The sequence below is a fragment of the Alternaria arborescens genome (genome assembly GCF_004154835.1).
Source record: "Alternaria arborescens strain FERA 675 chromosome Unknown contig_1, whole genome shotgun sequence".
Classification (NCBI taxonomy): Eukaryota; Fungi; Ascomycota; class Dothideomycetes; order Pleosporales; family Pleosporaceae; genus Alternaria; species Alternaria arborescens.
The window spans coordinates 176,502-199,255 of record NW_021167856.1 but is presented as its reverse complement, the minus strand read 5'-3'; the positions used below and the strand labels follow the sequence as shown (position 1 = coordinate 199,255).

The following is a 22,754-nucleotide window of genomic DNA, read 5'->3' as shown; positions in this document are numbered from 1 at the left end:
GCATGCCAGCACTACCCGGTCGATGCGTTTCGAATCGGACGATGATTCCATCCTCGGGCGAAGATGACGCGAAGGCTGCTACAGGGTCTTGATTGTAGTTTGGAGCAATGTCATAAACAACCACCCTGCACGGCAGTGCGATGAGAAAATCAAAAGTCTTTCCCGTACCAAACTTGATACGAAAGGACAAAGAGATAAGCACCATTCTCAAGGCTTACCGAACTGGCTGTACACTGTGACACCTTTCTAAGCTGGAGACCGCGCCTGCCGAGGCGGCAAGGGTCAGGCGTGCATTTGGGGGCCGGTCCTTGGGGCCTTAGCATAACCAAAAGTCGTGAATACGTGCTGGTAGTGGTTAACAAGTATGATCACATATGGCACGGCACGTAGGTTCAGCTATGCAACACGTAAAGTGCCGTCATTATCTCCGTACATTCGCAAGCCTTTCTACCCTACCATAAACTAGAAATAATTGCACTAATAAGTCCACATGCAGCCTTCATGATACGACAGGCCAACGTAGCAACATCCAAATCGGGTCTCAATGCCAAACATGTAATCATATGCGTTCCAGACCTGACGGGCATAATCCGTACCAGCTGGGGATTGTCGCTTTTCCATCGTGTATCTATAATTGAAGGTGAGAAAGCAGTGGGGACAAGCTGCGAGCCTATCGCAGCTTGCCATGTTCCTGGGCCTCTTTGACTTGTTCAAAGACCTGCAATATCATGTTAGCTGTCTGGACTCTGCAATCTCGGATCATGTGGTATCGCATACCTTTAGCATCTTTCTACGCGCACCGAGAGCGTTGACGCCACGCTTCTCCAAGCCTTCGTCATCGAGCTCGATAAGCTCCTGCCACTTGAGATCCTTCAGGTTATCTGTATACTTGTGCAAGCGGAGACTCCGAAGCCAGTTGGGAATGTCCGAAAGCAGTCCAGGGTCGGTAGGGTCCTCCGGAGGCTTCGAGCTGCCGCGACGGCCTCGGGGAGATCGACCGCGATCAATGTTGTCACCAAGGAAGCCATGGCCATCATTGCTGCCGCCAGCAAGGCCGAACTGAGCGAGGTTCAACGCGCCCATGCCGTTGTTCATCATACCACCACCGTAGTCGGCAGCCAAGAATCCGTTGGCCTGAGGCGAGGTAAAATTACCCATGGCACCCATACCCTGGCCCTGCATCGCGAAGCCAGGGGAGCTAGGGCGAGATCGGCGACCTTGCATAGCGGCCAATTGTTGGGCCTGAAGAGCAGCCGCCTGTTGTGGGGTCAGTACCTGACCCAGCTCATTGGTCATGAGAATATTTCCATTGCCCATCTGAGGCATGCCAGGGGACATGGGCCCGTTGTCCGAAGATCGGGCACGGCGGAACTTGCGCACATCATCCAGCTGGATGCGATTGTTAACAGTGGACAGGGCAGCCAGTTTCATAGCAGTGGCGTTGGCTACCATATCAGCCTGGTTGTTAGACTGTTGGAAGTTGGCGACCATGGGAGTGCTCAATTGAGAGGCCCAGCTACCACCTGGGGCGTAAGAGGGCGAAAGAAGTGGCATGTTGGAAGAGTTGGCCTCGAGCGCGTTCAGTGTAGTGGTCTGCACATTGTTGCTATCGTTCTGGAGAGGGAGGCGAGGCGAGCGGAGACCGGCAGATGGAGGTGGTTGAGAGAACTGGCCCATTGGCGGCTGCTGGTGTTGCTGCTGGCCAGAAGACTTGGGGCGATTCGCGCTCTCGTTCCAGGGTGATGCTGGCGGAGCATTGTTCTCCCTCTTGTTATCTTCGGGAGCAGAGATGGTGGGAGCTGCCAGGGAGCTGCGGTCTCCGACGGTGCTATTACGGTTGGACGCCGGCGCAACGCCGACCACATCGGTGAATTCAGCCTTCTGCTTGGCGATAGCAGCCGCGGCGTCCGGGAACATGCGGTTGATCTGGGATGTCTCCAAGCCCGAGTTGCGTTTTCCAGCACCCGGGGATGGCGGAGGACGACCGAGACCCATGGAATGACGGTTTTCACCCGTGCTGAGCTTGCTCATGGCATCGCTCAGCTTCTGTGTCATGGGATCTGGCGCATGTCAGCATGGGGAGGACGTTGGAGAAGTTATCTGACTTACCCTTCTCTCCAAAATTGGCAGGGGACAGAACTCCAGACATGGGCACATTCTTGGACATCTGCTGCAAGACTTGGATAAAGAAGCGAATCTGCACCTGCGTCGTCTGCTGCAGCAGAGCATAGAGCGCTGCAGTTCTCTCGGCCTCGCTGAGGACGCGGAACCACTGCTCTATAGCGCTCAGCTCGTCCTTGAAGTCCTGGTCGAGGGTCGCGGTCGCCATCTCTTCGAGTGTGGTTTCATACTGGTCGATGTCGGCGAGCCACTGCTGAGCAGCGCGTTCCATTTCGTCCGGGTTACCCGACTGTGTGTTGTTGCGACCAAAGTAGATTTCGGAAGCGGGACGAATACCACGGTTGGCGAGAGGGGAGGGGAAGCCGCCTAGATCAGCGGAGGCACGGAGATGGTGGTTGGCACCGAGGGAGCTTCGGGCCTGGGGTGGGCGGAGCGAGCTGGAACCCTCGGGGGTGCTGTTCCTGTTCGCAGCTATATGGCTGGCAGACATGGCGGCGGTGGGCGTGGGAAACCGTGAGTTGCAGTGGGGAGGTTGAAATTCTGGCCTCTGGTCAGTATGGTTCGGGCGGATACAAGTCATGGCATGCCGGATGCTGGCAGACGTACAGTGTGGGTAGCCGAGTACACGGGTGGCGGTAGTAATGTGTGCACACGAGTCCTGCAGTCCCAGCTGTGCCTCAAAGGACGTCGAGTTGCGAAATATCAGGGGAGTTCCAGTTTCGCGGGAGGGCTGATGGGTGCAGGGGATGCGCTTGGCCGGGATGCACGGGCAAGCAGCGCAACAAGAAGAAACGGCGTAATATATCAAGGTACAGAGAAGGGAAACGTCAGCGAGAGAGAGGTGGAAGAGCGGAAGAGCTCACTGCAAGACGTGAAGGGGGAGGACGGTGTCAAGGTCTCATCGCTCGAAAAGGCGTTGGTTTGTTGCTAGCGCGCAGCCAATCACGGAACCCTGCGTCAAGGCTGAGGCAATGGCTCGATTGTTCTAGCGCTGGTGCTCACCTGTTACAGACAGATGGGGCAGACATGCCTACAAGCTGTCTGCTTGCATGCCTTTGGTCGTCATCTCCGACTGTCTTAGCGATGCAGCTTGTCATGGCTGCCTGTGAATCCCACGAGCGTCTGTGGAACATATCTCCGCACACCAGCACCACTCCACTCCACACACCCACCGAACGACATGGCACCTTTGCTGTTTCGAGCCAGTGCAAACGCTCAGACACACACTCGTTAGCAGCCGCTCCATGCTAGGCTGTCAGCAACAGAAGCATACGTAGCGCACCCTTTCTGTAACAGCTTCTCTGCCGTGTCCTACTGCTTATTGGCGAGCCGCGCCGTCAAACGCCCCGAGAAACAAAAGAAATTCTTCCCGAGACGCGTTCATGCACCGACTGTAGCTAAAGTTAGTCGTTCGGAACCACGGCCACAGAGGTCGTGCGTCTTCAAGTCGTGTTCCATCATTACAGGAGTGTCGTCGATGCCTGACTGGGGTCCACTTATTGCCTGATCAGCCATCCGATGCTCGGCAGGTACATGCACTAACGGTAGAAGCTACACGCCCTGGAGAGCACTACTCCAAGCATGTCTGATAGAGACAATTACTACATACTACTTGTCATGATAGAAAATCGCACCAAGACGAGCAATGTTGCCCAATTAAGATTTAGCCTTCGATGACATTTGAACTATTTTCCTCACAACACCCACCAAATGCTCCTCGTGGTAACCGTCAATCATGGTCAACCAGTATCCAGAAGCGACTCGTCCGAAGCGCTTGATTGGTGGAGGAGCCCTCATCCGTAGTTGAGTGTGTTGAGTCAAAGTGCAAAGTACCGCTAAAGCTCATATTGTACTTGCACAGCGCACGGTCGTCCATGTTTGGTCAGTCGGGCTTATCGTGTCCCATGATGTCGAGGATCTCTTCAGTATCCATTGCCTGCTGCCAGGTGTGGTCAACCTCCGGGTTCACGGATGATCACATTGTGGAGTTATGGGTCCTAGGCGGTATCTCGAACGGAGGCTGATAAACAGGTGTTCTCGTAATGACAGGGAAAAGGTAGACATTCCTGGAGATACTAATGCTAAGGCAGGTAAGATTGTCTCAGCCATCGTGATAACGCTCTCAGCCGGAACATCCACGTCAAGAGGCTGCTTGTTGTTCAATAGCACGTCGCCAGGCGAAGATGGCGTATTCCATTCCTGCTCTTCTGATTCCTGCTCTTCTAGGTTAATCTCATCGTCATAGCTGCTGTTATAGTCGTGATCGCTGTCGCTGTCGTTGGGAGACATAACTGTAAGAGCGCCAGGCTAGAAGTCGCGTGGCACAAGTCTGCCTTCTCTAGAGATCCACTAATCTGAATCGTTATGAGTTATACTCCGGAAGTAATCCCAAGTCCCATTGGCCGACCATTAGTTCTTACTGCTATGCGTAACCGGACAGGAGAATCCTTGTGAGAGATCCAGGACGATTCCTGCTGTGAATAATATTGTGAGATTTTCGTGGTGGATGCAAAACTTTTCTTGGTTGCAATGGGTATCTTCTTATTTTACATCTGCCGTACTCCGGTCTCATGACGACGCCGCCGCTTGTTGCGATTGCTGTGCCGCCGACTGTATCTGGATAATCTGACTCATTTGTTAACATTACACGCAACAAGACGCATCCAGAAAGCATACCTCGCCCTTGATCTTCTCGCTCTTGTCCTGTATTCCCTGGATCTGCTTCTCGATATCCTTGCTGCTTCCAGTCAGAAAAGAAACTCTTCCGTCTCAATCAGTCCACCTACATCTGCTTGTCGATGAATTCGAGGCGGCCATTAACCGACATGACGGCCTCTGTCTTGTCCTGCTTCAACAGTACTGGTCCGATCTGCTTGTAGATGTTCGCATCGTCGTCGAGTATGTCAAATTCCTGTCGTAGCAGCGATAAGTACGGGTTCCGACCTCGTGTGCGTAGAGTCCCACCTTCTTGACCGTACTGTTCTCCTGCTGTTGTGATTCGAGCTTCTGGCGTGCTTCTACTGCAGTTCCGAGCTCTGTTCCGAGATTAACCAACGAATTCGTAAGCAGAGCGAATGCCTTACCGGCCTGGAGGCCCTGGTAGCTGTCAGATAGTGCCTGGAGCTTCTTTTGCACGTCTGCCATGGCTTTGGTGATGCTGAGTAACGCGTTACAGAAAGTTGGCCTCAGTCTTGTACGGAAGTCGCGAGTGGGATGCTGAACTTTCTCAATGCAGTTAGAAGTAACGCGGGGCTAGGTAGGTGCCTTGGCCGTACCTAGAACGACGGTCACCTCCAGCGCTCTTGTGTACGACTGCAAGCCTGGTTTCGACAAGCCGATTCCGAGTCACTTTCCGCTCAAGAACCGTCGCCCTCAGCTGCCTTCTCCTTCCTTGCCTCACACAGTCGCCCCGACCTCGCGAAACCATAGGCAAACAACACGCGATTGCCCCACTCAGATCGCCCTTCGCCGCTCGTACAATCATCCTTCACAACTCAAGCGGCGCGCGCTCCAGGATTCACGCTCGCTGAAGCCTCCACGAATCTTCCATCTTAGCTATGAGTAACGCCGACTTTCTCGGCCGGGCCATCGAGACGGTCAAAAAGGCAATTGAGACGGACACGGCAGGAGAATATGAGAAGGCATATCAGCTGTACTACAGCGCTCGTCAGTAGCCTCATGTATAGCCCATATGAACTTGTGCGCTGACTCCTTACGCAGTTGAGCTTTTCATGCTCGCTCTCAAATGTACTGTGACCGTCCTTACGGAACCGACAGTGATGCTAATACTCAGCAGGGGAGAAGAACCAGAAGTCCAAGGACATGATCCGCGGCAAGGTGGCCGAGTACATGGAGCGCGCAGAGAAGCTCAAGCAGCATCTGAATCAAAATGACGCCTCGAATCGCAAGAAGCCAGCAGCTATGGGATCCAATGGCAAATCAGCAGGCGGAAGTGGAAAAGGCGGAGGGTATGCATTCCCTCCGCACACAAAAAGCACCAATTCCCACACTAACTTCTAATAGTGACGAGGATGAGGGCGAACAAGACGCCGACTCCAAAAAGCTCCGCGGTGCGCTCGCAGGCGCCATTCTTTCCGAGAAGCCCAATATTCGATGGGAAGATGTAGCAGGTCTGGAGATGGCGAAAGAAGCACTCAAGGAAGCTGTCATATTACCCATCAAGTTTCCGCATCTGTTTACTGGGAAGCGACAACCATGGAAGGGCATATTACTCTATGGGCCACCTGGTACGGGTAAGAGTTACCTGGCAAAGGCGGTCGCTACCGAGGCGAATAGCACATTCTTTAGTGTCTCCAGTTCCGATCTCGTCAGCAAGTGGATGGGTGAATCAGAACGGTGGGTCAAAACAACATGTGTTGATGCGAAACGGCAACTGACACTATACCAGACTCGTAAAACAACTCTTTGGCATGGCTCGCGAGAACAAGCCTTCGATCATCTTTATCGATGAAATTGACGCCCTCTGCGGACCTCGAGGTGAAGGAGAGTCGGAAGCATCGCGACGTATCAAGACGGAACTGCTAGTGCAGATGGACGGTGTAGGCAAGGATTCCAAGGGCGTGCTCATTCTCGGCGCAACCAACATCCCCTGGCAACTCGACTCTGCCATTCGACGACGATTCCAGCGCCGAGTCCATATTTCACTGCCAGACACCCCTGCTAGGATGAGGATGTTTGAGCTCGCAGTCGGTAATACGCCTTGCGAGCTGAATCAAGCCGATTACAAGAAGCTGGCGGAGCTCAGCGAAGGGTATTCTGGATCTGATATTTCCATTGCAGTACAAGACGCGCTCATGCAGCCTGTACGACTGATCCAGACGGCGACACACTACAAGCCTGTCCAGGTAGACGGTCAAACAAAGTGGACACCGTGCTCACCTGGCGACCCACAAGCGGAGGAGAAGTCATGGACAGACCTGGATGGCGATCAATTGCTTGAGCCGCCTCTCAAGGTCAAGGATTTTGTCAAGGCAATCAAGGCTTCAAGACCGACTGTTAGTGGCGAGGATTTGAAGCGCAGCGCCGAGTGGACAAAGGAGTTTGGTAGTGAGGGCGCGTAGCTGGGCTGTTGTTGTCTAAAAAGACGGTGCTATATACTTTCGAGGCGCTTTTGGTGTTTATATCCCCTTCTGGCATAGCGATTCCAGGCCGTAGATGGACCGGCCGGCGTTGATGCTTCAAATACACGATCAACTTGAGCTGTTCTTCCTTGACTATTTTGCCAACTACATTTATCCTAATCCAGCCTCGTTTTGATAGTCGTTGGGAAAAATCAGCATACTGCAATGGATCACCATGGTACATGATACAGGCTGTTAAGTAATGGTAATTTACTTATTTACACTAAGCCAGACCAGCCGAGTCTAATCGATAGCATAATCGGAGTGGATGAGGGGATGAAGGGGAAACATTTGGGGGGAATCTGTGTGAAACAACCTGACCTAACCTAACCAAAACAAGCATCCCGCCGCAAAAACAATGCCATTCTACACTTCGCCAGCCTTAGGAATCATGACGAGGCTCAGAGATCCTCACGGCATTTCCTTGCATCGTGTCTTCATGCTAGTGTGCTCATGTCACAATTCCAAATCGAACGCCGCTCATGCATCGTGTCCCATGTGAATTTTTCTCCACAAGTCCGTAAAGTTGATCGTCCGAGAATGGCCTACTCAGCCTCTAGCTAAAGTAGACTTGCGCGGTACGCTGCTGCTCCGGTGTCAGAGTCGCTGCAGCTTGACCGAGATCGGTGCTAGTCGCCTGAATGAGCGCCTTGACGGATGCGACGACGCGGTTCGCAGTCTGCCCTTGCAGAGTCTCGGCCTCGAGAGCTTGCACAACGTAGTTGAACACCTTTGCAGGCTGGGAGAATACGGCCTGGTTTTGCCTGTTTAAAAGTTAGCGAAGTTCCCTTGCGTATCCTGTCTGACACGTAGACGTACTGTTCAATCAGCTGGGACAAGAAGGCATACGCGTATGGCGTAGCCTCCTCGTCGTTAGTAATTGGAAGGGTGTCGATCCAGGCTGCAGCCACGCTATCCCAATTGGCAACCTTGCTTGCGTTGTAGTGTAGGATCTTGGCGATCGCAGCCGATGCATTCTCTGTCGCAAAAATATCGTCGTCCGCGCGGGCATTGGGCCTCTGTGTGACTTGGAAAAGTGTCTCTAGGGAAGCAGCAACAAATTCTGACCAGTTCTCTCCACCCTTGTGAGCGGCGACACCAACACCATATACTGCCGCCTGGCGATTAGCAGGAACATCGTCTTGCATACCGTCAATCAGGGGTTGGATGATTTGGTCTTTGTATTGCCACGACTCTGGGCCGCAGAACTCCAGCACATCGTCGTAGATGCAAATCGCCCATTGGCGTTGAGTAGGGTCGGGGTTGACAACAGCCATGCTGTAGAACTCGATCAAACCTGCCCAGTGAGGCAAGAACGATGTACCCATGGTCTTGAAAATGCTGTGGAATGCCTTGTTCATGTCTGACAAAAGGTTTTGGTCATCTTCGATCGCGAAGAGAATATCTTCCGAGGCTTCCTCACCATCTTCGTTTTCGGCTTGCTCCTCTAGACGTTCTTTGACGCGGATGTTGTAGTCTTGAAGCACAGTCCTAGCGGACTCGATGAAGGTGGTCATGTGTGCATCCGACAAGCAGTTGCGGCCGATGCACTCGAGGCACTCGTAGAAGCACTGGTACATCTCGGCAAGAGTGTCAATGGCAGGCTCAGTGCTGAGAACTTCAAGGACGCGCTCGACAGTACGTCCCCAGAGTGCACCCAGCTCTGCCGATTCGGGACCGTGGGCCTTCTTGTATGCATTCAACAATGCCGGGACACATTTGGCGGAAGCGACTCGTACGGGGTCGTGGAAGAAGAAAGCTAGACCTGGAAGGGCAATCTTCTCCATGATATCGTTCACGTAGGGCTCGAAAGCATCCTCTAGCACTTGCGCGTAGATTACGATGAGCTCGATAGCCATGTGCTTGTCATCGAGGATGCTGGTCTTGATTCCAATAACCTTGCCCTTGAGCGGAACCAATTCCCAGCCTTCTTCATCTTGAATCTGAGCAACCTGTTCCTCGTCATCAAGCAGCTGAATGTCAGCCTTGGCTCCAGCAAGCTCGGTCAGTGGCGGGATGACACCGGCGAGGAAAGGAACAAACTCCCGTCCTAGCACACGACACATGCGGCCCCAGCAGTGAAGCAGGTATGAGGCTTGCGGGTCATCAGCCTCGGAGACGCTGTTTTGAATCCGGCCAAGCAGTTGTACAAGGTTGAGCGCGTCCTGGCCCATACGGTCCTTTCCAACAGCCAGAGCAATGAGAGTTGCGCACTCCATAGCCTTGGCACGAAGAAGTCTGTATTCCTTCGACTGTTCCTCTTGTAGAACGTTGAATAGAAGAGGCATAAGGGTATCGTAGTACTTGGAAAAGGCAGCCTCTGCAGAATCCGCAACAGTGGCAATAGTAGACAATGCTTGTTCCTGCACAAAGCGCTTAGGGCTCTGCAAAAGCATGAGCAAATGGTTAAGCAGCTGGTCAAGATATGGCTCAAGGATGTCCTTCTCAGCCTCTTCGCAGAAGTTGACGAGAGCGGCAGCAGCGTGCGCTTGCACACGAGGCTCTGAAGATTCCAGGACTGGGATGATGTTTGGCAGGACGACCTGATGGTACTTCTCCTGCATGGTACCAGCAAAGTCGGTCGACATCTGGCCGACGGCGTTGCAGGCAGCCCATCGCACACGAGGATGGGGGTCTCGGAGCGCTGGCAGGACGAGATCCAGCACCTTGTCTAGCTCGCCAACCATCAATTCACGGCATCCCTCAGAGATGGCTGATATAGCCATGAGAGCTGCGTGTCTGTCGCGCCACGCTGAAGAGGTCATCATGCGAGGTAGCCAGTTGAAAGTCGGGGGAAGAATGGCTTGTCCGCCCAGCTTGTTTGCCAACCTATCCATGCACTGCTCTCCCGCGACATGATTTGAATCGGATTCTTCGTCCAAGTCTTCAGAAACATTCCATTCTTCAGCGTCATCGTCATCGGCACCAACGTCGGTCATCAGAGACAGACATTGGGTGACCATGTCGTTGGTGAAGTTGGCATCCTTCTTGCACATGAGAGGAGCGTTATCGGCGAACGTGGCCATGAGTTCCAAGGCGTTCTGCCGGGCCGTCTCTCCCAAATCCTTGTCCTGAATAACGGAGATGCTGAACTGGACGAGGCTGTTGAACAGAGGCTTGAACATCTTGGGCGCGACTTCAGCAAGATCGATGAGCGAGACGAGGGCCTTGGAGAGGAGCTCTGCATCGCCAGAGTCCTTGATGGGTGGCAGAATGTTGAGAATCTCTCCGATGAGAGAGTAGTACTTGGACTGGGCCTTCTTGGTGATGGAGCGGAAGAAGGACGCGAAGGCTTCAACGGATGCGATGCGGACCTGTAAGGTGTAAGCTGAGCATGACCATGTGCATGTGGGAAGCGTACCGATGTCTCGCTGTCGGCAAAGCCGCCCTTGAAGGCAGTCATGACCACATCTTCGTGCTGCTTCTCGATGATCTGCGGGGTTGTCGAGAATATCCTGAAGGCGTTCTCGCGTTGCGCGGGGTCTGCGGACTGGCTGGCCTGGAACAATGCGCCCAGTAGCTCCGGCCATGCAACGCCTAGGTGGTTTTAGACATGTTTGTGTGAGATGTGCCGTTTCCTCGTACCTTCATCTGTGTGCTGGCGAGCGAGCTCGGCTACGGCATCTCCAACCTTTGTGCGTACTGAGTTGTCGGTCTCATTGGCGAGGCACTGGAGGAGCTTTGCGCGTATGGCTTCGCGCTCGGGGGCATTGAGGGTCAGGAAGAGGTCGGCCGTCTGACCAGAGGGCGCCTTTCGCGGTTTCGACGACTGTCGCCTGAAGATGACGGCGGCGAATGTCCGTGTCTAACATGGCTTGTAAGCTAAGATGCACGATTTGCACCGGATCAACGGCGTACTGAGGTGTCTTGGGCCAGCTCAATCTGCTCCGAGAGGCCCATCAAGAGCACTTCGGGCCTCTGGGCAACCCATTCGTCGTTCAACTGCTGCTCGGCGGCTGTACGCTGAACATTATCGGGCGACTGGAGACCCTGCAGCAGGGTGGCCAGCGCGGTGTGCACCTCAGCAGGGAGGACAGACATGTCGTATGCGTGTGTTTGTCGTGTGTATCGTGGGGTGCGGCCCCGGTTCGGTGTGTTGTTGTTCGCAACGGAGTGAGGTCGCTTGGTCGGTAGTGCCTGCGGAGCGCGTGTGACGTGGTGTTTCTAGAGTCGCGCCCCTACTGCCGTCGAAATGTGCAGAAGCAGCGTGTGCTATCTTACAGACGTCCGTCGGCGGCTGAATCTGGGGCTTTGTGTGGTCTGATTTGGGGGGGTTGCCGTAGAAATAATTTCATTCACCAACTGTTTTGGCGGGGCTGGCTTCGCGAATCCGCCTGTCCAAAAAAACAAGGGTGCGTGGAGAGTGCAACCCCACCATGCCATTGGCTATTGTGCCTTCTCACCGACTGTACGTGACTGAGTGCAAGCCGACCCTTGCAGCCTGCAACAACACTAAGAGTACTCGTGTCTATATCAAGAGGCACTTGGAGACTCGACCTTGACACGGGCTGTCTTGCACTTCCTTATTCTGCGCTGTTGTAGGCTGTAGGGTAGTAGTCTGTCTAGTCTCTACGGCTGCGTGCATGACCTCTTTGCAGAGAGGCAGCTTCGTGCAAGACTAGATGCAAAGCGCAAGCAGTATGCGCCAGACAGTGTCCGCCCGAGTAGCAGTGACGTGAGCTAGGTGTTTAGGCCTGGTAGCCTGCCGTGTGCACATTTCCCATGTTGACTGTCAAGTCAAAGAGGGAGTAGCGGTCTGGCCCCGGCGCTTGCTCCCTCGCGTTGTTTTCCGTACCCTGGCAACCACGTCGACATCCGATTTCCCTTTCCCCCACCTGCCAGCAAACTGCTTTTTGACCAGGAGCTTGGTTCGTAAGCCCACGCCATGTCGCATACCGGTACCATGCGGGGGACGCCCAAGCCCTCGAACCGCAACCAGCCCCAGCAATTCCCCCACAGCCCATCGGGGATTCCACGACCAGCTCTCGAGACTCATGCCTCTCACGTTGCCCAGAGCGAAGCGGGCGGCTCTGGGCTCAGCGCCAGCCGCGCGAAGATGTCGAAGCGCGACGACGTAAGCTGCCCTGCTTGCCATGGACAACCACATACTCATCTCGTGTTTAGGCCATTCGCCGAAAGATCGAAACCGACCTGAACAAGAAGAAGAACCCCAGCGGCCGAGTGCGACCCTCCAAGAAAGCCCCGCCTGGCACTGTCCTCGCCCTGAAGCCCTCCCCCGCGCTCCAGATCAAGCCCTCTACCTCAGTCGCCGAGGCGGCTCAATTGATGGCAGCTAAACGAGAAGATTGCGTGCTGGTGACCGATGACGATGAACGCATAGCAGGTATCTTCACTGCTAAGGACCTGGCCTTCCGTGTCGTTGGCGCTGGAATCAAGGCTCGCGATGTCACCATCGAAGAGATCATGACCAAGAACCCCCTCTGCGCAAAGACCGATACGAGTGCGACCGATGCTCTGGATCTGATGGTCAGGAAGGGCTTTCGTCATCTTCCAGTCATGGACGAGAACCACGACATTTCGGGTATCTTGGATATTACCAAATGTTTCTACGACGCCATGGAGAAGTTGGAGCGCGCCTACAGCTCTTCGCGCAAGTTGTACGATGCTCTAGAGGGTGTCCAGGCCGAGATGGGCTCCAGCCAGCCGCAACAGATCATCCAGTACGTCGAGGCTATTCGTCAGAAGATGTCTGGGCCTACACTCGAGTCTGTTTTGACGGGACTCCCACCCACCACTGTTTCTGTGCGCACCTCCGTCAAGGAAGCTGCGTCACTGATGAAGGAGAACCATACCACGGCCGTCCTGGTACAGGACAACGGATCCATCACCGGTATCTTCACCAGCAAGGATGTCGTCCTCCGCGTTATTGCCGCAGGGCTCGACCCCATGACTTGCAGTGTTGTACGAGTAATGACACCTCATCCTGACTTTGCGCCCATGGACATGAGCATCCAGTCTGCTCTCCGCAAGATGCATGGTAAGTATTCCAAATGCTGAGTGAGCTGAGTAACCGCTAATGTTCTGCAGATGGGCATTATCTCAACCTGCCCGTGATGAGCGACGCTGGAGAAATCGTTGGTATGGTCGATGTTCTCAAACTAACCTATGCTACTCTCGATCAGGTATGTCGGGCTGTTCAGTGAAAAAGTATTTGTGCTGACTCTTCCAAGATCAACAACATCAGCACAACGGACAGTGAAGGCCCCGCATGGAATAAGTTCTGGTTGTCTCTGGACAACGAGACTGAGTCGATGATGTCAGGCGAGGGTGGAAGCCGTGTCCATGACCACCGCTCGTACCTCTCACACAACGACCGCCCTGGCCTCATGGATCGCGGCGATAGTGTGCTACCCAACGAGTCTGCTTCTCATCATGGCGGTGACTCACCAGACCCGTCCGCTGTCGCCAGTATTCCACCGTCCCACATGGAGGACATGCCATTCCCTTTCAAGTTCAAGGCGCCAAGTGGTCGCGTCCACCGTCTGCAGGTAGTCGTATCTGCAGGCATCGAAGAGCTTATCCACAATGTAGCCAACAAGCTCGGTAGCGAGGTCGAAGCCATAGGAGGCACACCGAGCTTCGAAGACGGCAAAGTCTCTCGCGGTGGTTTCGCCCTTAGCTATCTTGACAACGAGGGTGATACCATCTCCATCACCACCAACGACGATTTGGTCGAAGCTGTCAGCCTATCTCGTATGGCGCATCGCGAGAAGGTTGACCTTTTCGTACACCACCCCGACAAGGCCCCAATGTCTGCCGAGGTCAATCCACAACCTGCGCTACCCAAGCCCGTTACACCACCTGAGTCTACTCTTCGCGAGCGCAAGCAGTTCTTCGATGAGGACGACGAAAAGCCTAGATCGAGAGGCCGGAATCAACCAGTACCTCTCTCGCAACAGCCGGAGATCATTGCTGGTGTTCCAAATGACCTTCTCCTACCTGGAGCTATCGGTGTACTAGCCGTAGTTATCGTTGGTGTCTTTGTTCTTGGTCGCGCTAGTCGGTAAGGTGGACATGGGGTAATATGTGTTGGAGTAAGAGCGAGAGTGAATTGTTTCTTTTGTAAGAATCTGATATCCCATAGATCCCTGGGTATTTCCTAGCTGTTTTGGTAGTCAAATTGAATACATTTTACTTCCACTAATGTACAACTTTGTTCAAGTAGAAGTGTGATAGATTGACGGATGGCCTGGCTACATAGGCAGTACAGTAATGGATGTGGAAGGCACCAATAACGATACATGAGATGCCTCCTTCAAACTTGACATGTTGTAGCATATGATCAACATGTGGCTTCATCAGGTGGAAGGTTCTCATAACCTCTGCCCTAGAAACACGAGATTTCCATTGCATTTTATTTCAGATAATACAACTGAACATCACAACCTGCCGACTATTCAAAGGTAATCAAGAGCATGCCTGCTAATTCAAACGAAGAATGTCAGATTATTGCAGAGGCAATACACTGTGCAACCTACAATGGTACAGCACTTCCGAACACAAATATCCAGACGGTAATTTACGCTCCGATCTTATCTTTCCGTGAATACATCGTTTCTGTTGTGTGTTGTTGTTGCAGCAGAGGTTACGAGTGCTCTTACGCTGTATGTGGCTAGCGCGCGGCGCGCCAAGCTCACTCGCTTCTGAATATTCGCATTGTGCGTGCCGACTTCACGACTCCGACGTCAAGGACGAACCTCACGACAACCACCCCACTGCTGACTTTTAGATAACACATCTTCAGTACGCACTCCCGTACCTCGTCAACGCACACTCCCGCTTACAAAACTCGATAGAATCAGCCGCAAACATGGTCAAGAAGCGCGCGTCCAACGGTCGTAACAAGAAGGGCCGCGGCCACGTCAAGCCCATCCGCTGCTCCAACTGCTCACGATGCACACCCAAGGACAAGGCAATCAAGAGATTCACCATCCGCAACATGGTCGAGTCCGCCGCCATCCGTACGTCTCACGATCGCTCTGACGCTGCGCCGAACACGACAGATAGCGAAGCGGCGACTTCAGGGCATTGAGGACTAACAACACACAGGTGATATCTCCGATGCCTCCGTCTTCCCCGAGTACACTGTCCCCAAGATGTACCTGAAGCTCCAGTACTGCGTCTCCTGCGCTATCCACGGCAAGATCGTCCGGTACGTTCAGCCCGCACAAGGATTCGGATGAACTCGTTTCTAACACACTGGCAGTGTCCGCTCCCGTGAAGGCCGCCGCAACCGTGCTCCTCCCCCACGTGTTAGGTACAACAAGGACGGAAAGAAGATCAACCCCAACCAGGCCGCTGCTAAGACTACTACTGCTTAAGTAGCGTGTGGTTCGAAAAGGGAATGATCATGGCGCTTGGTGTGGGGTCTTAGGGTTCTTTCGGAATGTCATACTGGAAAATGCATGAATCCAGAAGAAGGGACAGGCCAAATGACGAAATCATGGTTGAAGCTTGCTCGGGAAAGCCTGCATAAGCAGCACCGAGAGCTAGCTATGAACTTGTAGACGAATATCCAAGTCGACTTGCACCACCTTGCGTCCATGTTGGTGATTTTACTGGGTATTAAATGCTCGTACAGCTGGCTGACTGCGGGGCTTATATGCTGTTCACTTACGACATGAGCAGCACGTGTTGTTGCAAGCGTGGGATATAAGACGTGAAGAACTGCAACATCCAGTGCTTCGTTACTCCAGCCCAAGTGCAACTTTCATTATGCACGTCGTACAGTGTCATCATTTCAGTCATTTCGCTTCTTCCCCTCACCCAAATCACCTCCATCGTCAAGACTCTTCTTCCCACTCACGGGCTCCGGTTCAGTAGTATCCCAGTCTTCTGCATTCTCGTCCCATGTTTCAAGTTCTTCGTCAACAGTGGATCGGATCACACCGGACTCCTGCCCCTCCACATTCTCACCCAGCTCAATGTCTCGTTCCTCGTCTCCGGCAACGGCTGTGTATCCGCGTGCAGCTCTCTTTCGCTCGAGCATGCGCTTGTGGTACCAATTACAAAGGCCGAGAGCGAGGAGCGAACCGAGGACGTTGGCTACGATGTCGTAATAATCGAAGTCACGATGAATCTTGGAACAAGTTAGTTTTGTGTAATTCGGCCCATGGCCATATGCTTGAGCCGTTTCTTCTCGGACGCATCTTGACTTACAGGCAACAAGCCTTGCACAACTTCACTAGCAATTCCCAGACCAATCGTGCACACCGTGAAGGTGAGCTGTAAGACTTTCCTTCGACTCGTCTCTAGTATCCAGTAGAAGCATAGTGTGAGAAGGAAGAAGGCGAGAAAATGTAGTGCTTTGTCGGATTGCTTGTACGAGGGGATCTTGTAGTCGGGCGGGGAAAACCCGGCGCCGGCGCTGATGAAGATCAGGGCTACGAAAGCGCCTGTGGATGCGTCAGCTTGGTGTTGTATGAGAGCTGCGAGCAAGTCGAAGAGGAATGTCTGTTGATTGCTCGGGCGCAGCGCCTCAAGCTCTCTCTGACGTATGGAACGAGTTCGTGCTACCTACCAGCAAACGGCTTCCGTATGCGCATCGTGTGGTCGTTTGGCTGCGGCTATAAGCGCTCAGGGAACATAATCAAGTCGTGGGGACAGAGCGCTGCTATGGGTGGGCGGCTGGAGCTACCGAGCGTTGCTATGCTGCCACGAGCTGGCATCTGGCGGAACTGGCTTGCAGACATGGGCTAACCTATCATGGTATCATGCCTGTCGATCACGTGTGGAACCTGTGAAAATCGACAACCTAGGAAACTGCGGGTAGACCCAGGTCGCAGCTCCGAGTCCTGGTACCTGACGCTATCTCTGCTGGCTTGCATTTTGAGGTTGATCTCAGCATTGCGATTAAGGAAATGCGGGGGCTTCCCCAGGGACATGAGTATGAAGAAGCTCGTATTTCGTGAGCTGCATCAAAGTCGACTGCGACTCAAAGGGGTTATGCCGTTCTTTGCATTTGTACAGCTGCAAAATACGATGCACAGAACATTTTCAGGGTAGGTTCGGCTGGTCGAGAGTTGGAAAAGACGGGCTCCTTGGTCAAGAACGTGACCCAGATACGCCCAGGGAGCACAGTCCATGCCATCGGCGCCATGTCAGCGTGTGCAAGGCCACTGGAGGCGACGATGGAGCATGTCAGGCGCGCACAGAATGAATTATCATGCTGGAAAATGCTGCCGACACGTAGGCGCTGGGGTTAAGGGTTCTGATATTGGGATGTGGGTGATTCATGGGGTTCGTTGCGGGAGTCGAGGTGCTAACGCTAAGGCGTGCCTGGAGAAGGGATAGGTCAACCTGCAACTATCGACTTTAAACCAACGACCAAACTCACAGGCCGCATCTTTGGCCATCAAGACGCGAGCCCACAGCACCCCTTTCCATCCCGCAGTCATCAGAAATCGACTCGCACGCCGTAGACTCTTCTCACATGCTTGATTTTATCGCGTTGCGACACCTGGAAGACGGTCGCCCTGCTGGCGGGCCATCCCCGTGAGGCCGCGAACCGCCAAGACCACCCCCCACAACCCACGACGACGACTATGTCGTTCAGTGCGTCTCCATATCCGCCATCATCGCGAGAACGCCCAAGTCATAGCCGCTCTCTCCATCAACCGCCTAATGCGACCCGTTTGCGGACTCCCAATGCGCTGAACGATGAGGCCATGTCAAACCACAACGCGAACAACTTCGGGGATGGGGGAGACATCGCCGCGGAGGAAGATCCTCGGGCGGCGCGTTGGCGCGAACACTACCTACGCACCGAAGCGCGTCTGGCTTCAGTGCTCGGTGGCACATACGAAGGCGATGCTGTTGATGCCCTGGACAATGAGGCGTCATCCGGTGATGCTCCGGCGCATGACGCGCGACCAGCCATCATCACCCCGAAGAAGCTAACCCGCACCATCGACGAGGACGACTACGGCGATGACGAAGACGATGAAGACGACGACGATACCCGCACCTCTCCCTTACACACGAAAGGCTCAGCCAATGGCCTTGCTGCTGCCGCTCCCAGCACGCCAAGCCTTCTCCGCGTACCCTCTATATCGAACAAGTCAGGTCACGACCGGACTGGGACACCTTCGTCGGACCACACAAAGACATCAGATGATGTGCGCAAGAAGCTGCAACAAGATAAAAAGGCAGCCGAGGATGCTGCAAAGCGGAGCTTCCAGACCATGTTCTACCCATTGGAGAGCGATCGTGACGCGATGCTGGAACAGCAGAAGCTTGACGAGCTCGACCGCCAAGTGGAGATAGAAACATCTGGAACGCCTGCGAATGCACCGCCCAACAGCGCCGTCGTCGCCCCTCAGCAGGGCACTTTGAGCACCACCAACCTTGGGGCGTCTAGCCTTACTCTCAAGCACCTCATCTCCCGCATCGATGCGCAAAGAGACAGAGTCCATGCGACAGACGCGCAGCTACGAAGCCTCATCAGCGAAGTCCGTAAGAATAGGAGTAAATGGGCAAACGAAGATCGGGTCGGCCAGGAGGAGCTCTATGAGAGCACGGAGAAGGTCCTCATGGAACTCAAGGCAAACGAACATGCCCATCCCTTCCTTCAGCGCGTCAACAAACGAGAGGCCCCAGATTACTACAATGTGATCAAACACCCCATGGACATTGGCACAATGATGAAGAAGCTCAAGCAGCTACAGTACAAATCCAAGAAGGAGTTCGTGGAAGACCTCATGCTTATATGGTCGAACTGTCTGAAGTACAACGCAGACCCAAGCCATTTCCTCCGAAAAAAGGCCTTGCATATGAAGAAGGAAACAGAGAAGCTCGTACCTCTCATTCCTGATATTACCGTTCGTGATCGCGCCGAGGTCGAGGCTGAGGAGCGGAGAATGCGTAATGGCGATGCAGACGCTGATGGCGCTGATGACAGCGAAGATGAGGAACCTATCATGGCTTCACGGGGTAGAAAGGCACCAAGCAAAGGAGGCAAAGGCTCAAACGCGGCACGGAAGGCCCCTCCAGCCGGTCTGGAAGATACGCCGGGCCCAGAAACGAAGCCACCAGTTCCGTCTCTTAACAACGCAGTATCCAACCTGAAGAATGAGTTTCTACGAGCGGATTCTGAAATGGAAGGGAGCGTCAATGGTTTCTCAACACCTCCGCCACCCGGTGCATTGACACCATTAGGGCCAAACAGCATCTCGCGGAACGGCGTGAATGGCAGTCAAGCCGACGTATCGGAAGCCGACGGCACTGGTGTTTCAGTCAGCGATGCTTTGGAAGAGGATGCCGATCTCGACGACCTGGAATACAAAACCTGGAAACAAGTGACGAAGAAAGATCGAGCAATCATCGCGTCAGAGAGGCACAGATTGTTCCGTGACGATCATCTACAACCAGATGAACCTGCCATTCTGCGCACTAAAGCTGGCATGAGAAGATGGTTACGACACCGAAAGCAGGCTATCGAAGAAGAGTCTGCTGGTGGAGCTGTTTCTGCGCCGGACGGCAAAGACGGCGTTCAGGCCACAGCTGGCGAATCACTTGCCGAAGGCATTGAAGGGGAAGAAGAGCGTCAGATTCCTGATTACTACGACCCTGTGTGCACCATTCCTGACCTTTCTGAGCGCCTGCAATGGGTCGAGGACGCTGAAGGTTATGTTATTCCACAAGCGGAAGAGTACATGCGTATCTTGCCGAAAGGACAGTTCATTTCCCCAGACAGTGCGCTCGTGCACAAGTTCGATGGTAACAACCACATACTGCAAGAAACCAGGAAAATTTGTGCAAAGATTGGCATCGTCAAACAGATGCAGATTCAGTCACAGGTAGGTCTTTCTCCAGATTCTGTAGGAGTACAACCGCTGACCCTTTTAGTTGTACCAAAACCAGTTCCAGAGATATGAGCCACAGCCTTTTCACGAGGCAGACATTGAGCCAATAGTCACGTCTGAGGATGGGCCGATCATGGCTCCTTATGTCTGTCGTGCTGCTTTGCAGCGCAGCGTTGGCAAGGTCTTCTATCATGCTGGATTCGAAGAGTTTCAACCATCCGCTCTTGACGCCGTGACTGATATTGCGGCAAAATTCTTCCAAAATCTTGTTGCAAGCCTGGGAATCTACCGCGAGACGCCAAAGATGAAGTCGGACACACCGATTATCCTTCCCAACGGCCAGGCTACAAACTGGGCACCGCGTTTCACCCAGGAAGAAGCCGTGCTTCATTCTTTGCATGCTAATGGCGTCGATCTTGAGTCACTGGAAACTTATGTCAAAGACGATGTCGAAAGGCTTGGTACAAAGCTCGGTGGTATGCATGATAGGATGAAATCGTACTACACTGAACTTCTGCGACCAGCTATGGACAACGCTGGCGCTGACGGTGCCGGTGCCTTCAATGACGGTAGCGAGCAGTTCGTGGGAGGTGACTTCGCCGAAGACATTGGCGAAGACTTCTTTGGTTTCAAAGAACTTGGTCTCGACATCGAGTTCGGACTCACGTCTAGTGTGCCGTTACATTTGCTGCAAAACAGGGTGCATAATGCGTATGCCAGACAGGATAACAGGTACGTTGGGCGAAATGCTTCCACAAGGGTCCCGCTAATTTACTCAGCAACATCGCAACTACTGGCGTCATCATGCCTGAACCATCAAAATTCGAGCCCGTTACCGTACAGACCGCTGAAAACCAGATTGGTCTTCTCCAGAACTGGCTCCTCAGCAAGCTTCATGACAACAATAGTCAGCCGCTTGTTGAAGATGACGACCTCCCCCCGAAGCAGCGATTCCCCAAACCCCGTTTGCCACCTACGGGCAAGATCTCCAGTCCCCGGAAACGTCCTCTCCGAGAGCAGCAACAAATGGCTCGTAAGAAGCGCAAGCTAGATGAGGAGAAGGACGAAAACAGCAACGATCAAGCTGGGTTCATGAAGGGCATTGGCAAGCCCATTGGAAAACTGAAGCTTGAGCCAGTGCAGAGAGAAAACCACAGCGTACAAGAGCCGGAGAAGGAGGATGGTAGCGCCCATGGAATGCCGAGCCCACCCGAGTCTTTCTAGTGACATACTGCTGGCTGACCACCGCGACTGGATTTATTCTGCCAGTCGCCTTCTATAATTCCGACTTCTCACCATGTATTGTAGGTGACAGGAGGTCGTCTTTCGCAACCATTGTTTAATTCATCGAGATATCTTTATTCTTTTCGCGCTTTTCATGACGGCTTTGGGCCTACACTATAACTTTTCTGTCTGCACAGAGCATGCTAATCTTACGCGCGATTTTTTTTTTCTTCATTTCCTTCGCTCACCATCTTTCTGCGGGAGCAAATTTGTCTTATTACATTGAAAAGGCGGAGGGGTTGTCCTTGTATACCCAACTTTGCATCTTGCGCAGTGGCTTTCTGCGTGGTTTTACGATCGCATGTTTGCGACATCAGGCTGGACTCATGATGGGTTAGTTTTGGACTTGGGGCTTCGTGCATTCCTCTTTGTATATACCAGATCCGTGGGTTTGAGAAGATTGTCATGGTATCTATGGGTCGCCCATAGTATTTCAATGCTATTCATGGAGTATGACCATGCTATTAGTCTCTGTTTCGTGTGTGACATGAATAGCATATCGCCACCGAGATGATATAGTTGTTCATCGTGAGGTATGCGGTAGAAAATTGGTTGTCAGTGTGATATATGATGACGGTTCTCACACGGCAGTCGAACACTACCCTACTTGTCGCAGTGTGGTCGCCAGGATATTAACATGATACTACAGTATCATTGCGCGCAGACAAACACAATCGACCTTAGCACTTGTAACCTAAACAACAGACTAGCAAGTCGTCAGCTCGCAGGTCTCTGAGCATGCGTCTCTCTTCTACGCTCATCATACTTCCATTAGCTACGGAGCTGAGCTGTAGTGCGATGTTGACATCAAGCACATGGCATCTGAAAGATATACGCAAGCCTTTTTAAGATTGACAAGAGCTATCCTAGCGATTGACGGCTTCGTGCGGTACCGAACAATTTTATGTTCGCAGAAATTCGCGTTGATAGAGAAGATGTCATCGCCGCCGCATAGAGCACTTGCCCGAAGCACATAAGTGCAGAAAAAAAGGTAGAGCTGAACATGGTAAACTTAAGTATCCAATAACATGCCATCGAGCCTTTGGCTTTACGATGCCTGTTGAGGAGTGAAACTAAAGTTGTTGATATACCTCGATCCGATAAGTGGTCGAGCTGAAATTGGAGGTTATTAGCGCACCTTCTTTTCCCTTTTGCGCGGACCCTCCATTCCCACTTTCCACATCTCCACCTTAGAGCGACGTCTGCATCACGATTTGACTCAAGTTTCAATTGAAGCCAATTGCTTATTTTCGGTAAGAAGTTTGCCACCGCCCGCTTCATCGCAATTGGCGACGTTGCTGATTCTGAGCTAACGTGCCACGAGACGTGGATCATCTCGGATGGACTTGGATCTCTTCTGTCACTTCACGACACCGACTTTCCT

General features: G+C 53.1%; 8 protein-coding genes across 8 annotated transcripts; 4 read left to right on the top strand and 4 right to left on the bottom strand.

Annotated features, from left to right (window-relative positions):
* Window positions 1-670: 670 nt before the first annotated feature.
* AA0111_g68 (hypothetical protein) lies at window positions 671-2,611 on the bottom strand (the record flags this gene model as incomplete). Its single annotated transcript, XM_028653061.1, has 3 exons — window positions 671-718; window positions 778-2,060; window positions 2,110-2,611. The coding sequence occupies 3 exons, from the start codon at window positions 2,609-2,611 to the stop codon at window positions 671-673; spliced, it is 1,833 nt and encodes a 610-aa protein (XP_028512412.1).
* A 2,078-nt stretch (window positions 2,612-4,689) lies between these two features.
* AA0111_g67 (hypothetical protein) lies at window positions 4,690-5,265 on the bottom strand (the record flags this gene model as incomplete). The annotated part of the gene is made up of 4 exons (XM_028652950.1): window positions 4,690-4,746; window positions 4,798-4,858; window positions 4,908-5,032; window positions 5,086-5,265. The coding sequence occupies 4 exons, from the start codon at window positions 5,263-5,265 to the stop codon at window positions 4,690-4,692; spliced, it is 423 nt and encodes a 140-aa protein (XP_028512419.1).
* A 413-nt stretch (window positions 5,266-5,678) lies between these two features.
* Window positions 5,679-7,202, top strand: AA0111_g66 (Vacuolar protein sorting-associated protein 4; the record flags this gene model as incomplete). Its single annotated transcript, XM_028652839.1, has 5 exons — window positions 5,679-5,787; window positions 5,842-5,868; window positions 5,918-6,089; window positions 6,145-6,477; window positions 6,530-7,202. The coding sequence occupies 5 exons, from the start codon at window positions 5,679-5,681 to the stop codon at window positions 7,200-7,202; spliced, it is 1,314 nt and encodes a 437-aa protein (XP_028512418.1).
* A 616-nt stretch (window positions 7,203-7,818) lies between these two features.
* AA0111_g65 (Importin subunit beta-3) lies at window positions 7,819-11,303 on the bottom strand (the record flags this gene model as incomplete). Its single annotated transcript, XM_028652728.1, has 5 exons — window positions 7,819-8,026; window positions 8,082-10,576; window positions 10,624-10,799; window positions 10,848-11,067; window positions 11,121-11,303. 5 exons carry the CDS (start codon window positions 11,301-11,303, stop codon window positions 7,819-7,821), a joined length of 3,282 nt encoding a protein of 1,093 aa, XP_028512421.1.
* Window positions 11,304-12,165: 862 nt separating this feature from the next.
* AA0111_g64 (hypothetical protein) lies at window positions 12,166-14,290 on the top strand (the record flags this gene model as incomplete). The annotated part of the gene is made up of 4 exons (XM_028652617.1): window positions 12,166-12,336; window positions 12,387-13,260; window positions 13,311-13,405; window positions 13,454-14,290. 4 exons carry the CDS (start codon window positions 12,166-12,168, stop codon window positions 14,288-14,290), a joined length of 1,977 nt encoding a protein of 658 aa, XP_028512420.1.
* An 803-nt stretch (window positions 14,291-15,093) lies between these two features.
* On the top strand, window positions 15,094-15,604 carry AA0111_g63 (hypothetical protein; the record flags this gene model as incomplete). The annotated part of the gene is made up of 3 exons (XM_028652506.1): window positions 15,094-15,244; window positions 15,333-15,435; window positions 15,490-15,604. 3 exons carry the CDS (start codon window positions 15,094-15,096, stop codon window positions 15,602-15,604), a joined length of 369 nt encoding a protein of 122 aa, XP_028512415.1.
* A 419-nt stretch (window positions 15,605-16,023) lies between these two features.
* On the bottom strand, window positions 16,024-16,828 carry AA0111_g62 (hypothetical protein; the record flags this gene model as incomplete). Its single annotated transcript, XM_028652395.1, has 3 exons — window positions 16,024-16,362; window positions 16,443-16,678; window positions 16,804-16,828. 3 exons carry the CDS (start codon window positions 16,826-16,828, stop codon window positions 16,024-16,026), a joined length of 600 nt encoding a protein of 199 aa, XP_028512414.1.
* Window positions 16,829-17,827: 999 nt separating this feature from the next.
* On the top strand, window positions 17,828-21,310 carry AA0111_g61 (hypothetical protein; the record flags this gene model as incomplete). The annotated part of the gene is made up of 3 exons (XM_028652285.1): window positions 17,828-20,080; window positions 20,130-20,818; window positions 20,866-21,310. The coding sequence occupies 3 exons, from the start codon at window positions 17,828-17,830 to the stop codon at window positions 21,308-21,310; spliced, it is 3,387 nt and encodes a 1,128-aa protein (XP_028512417.1).
* Window positions 21,311-22,754: the final 1,444 nt, after the last annotated feature.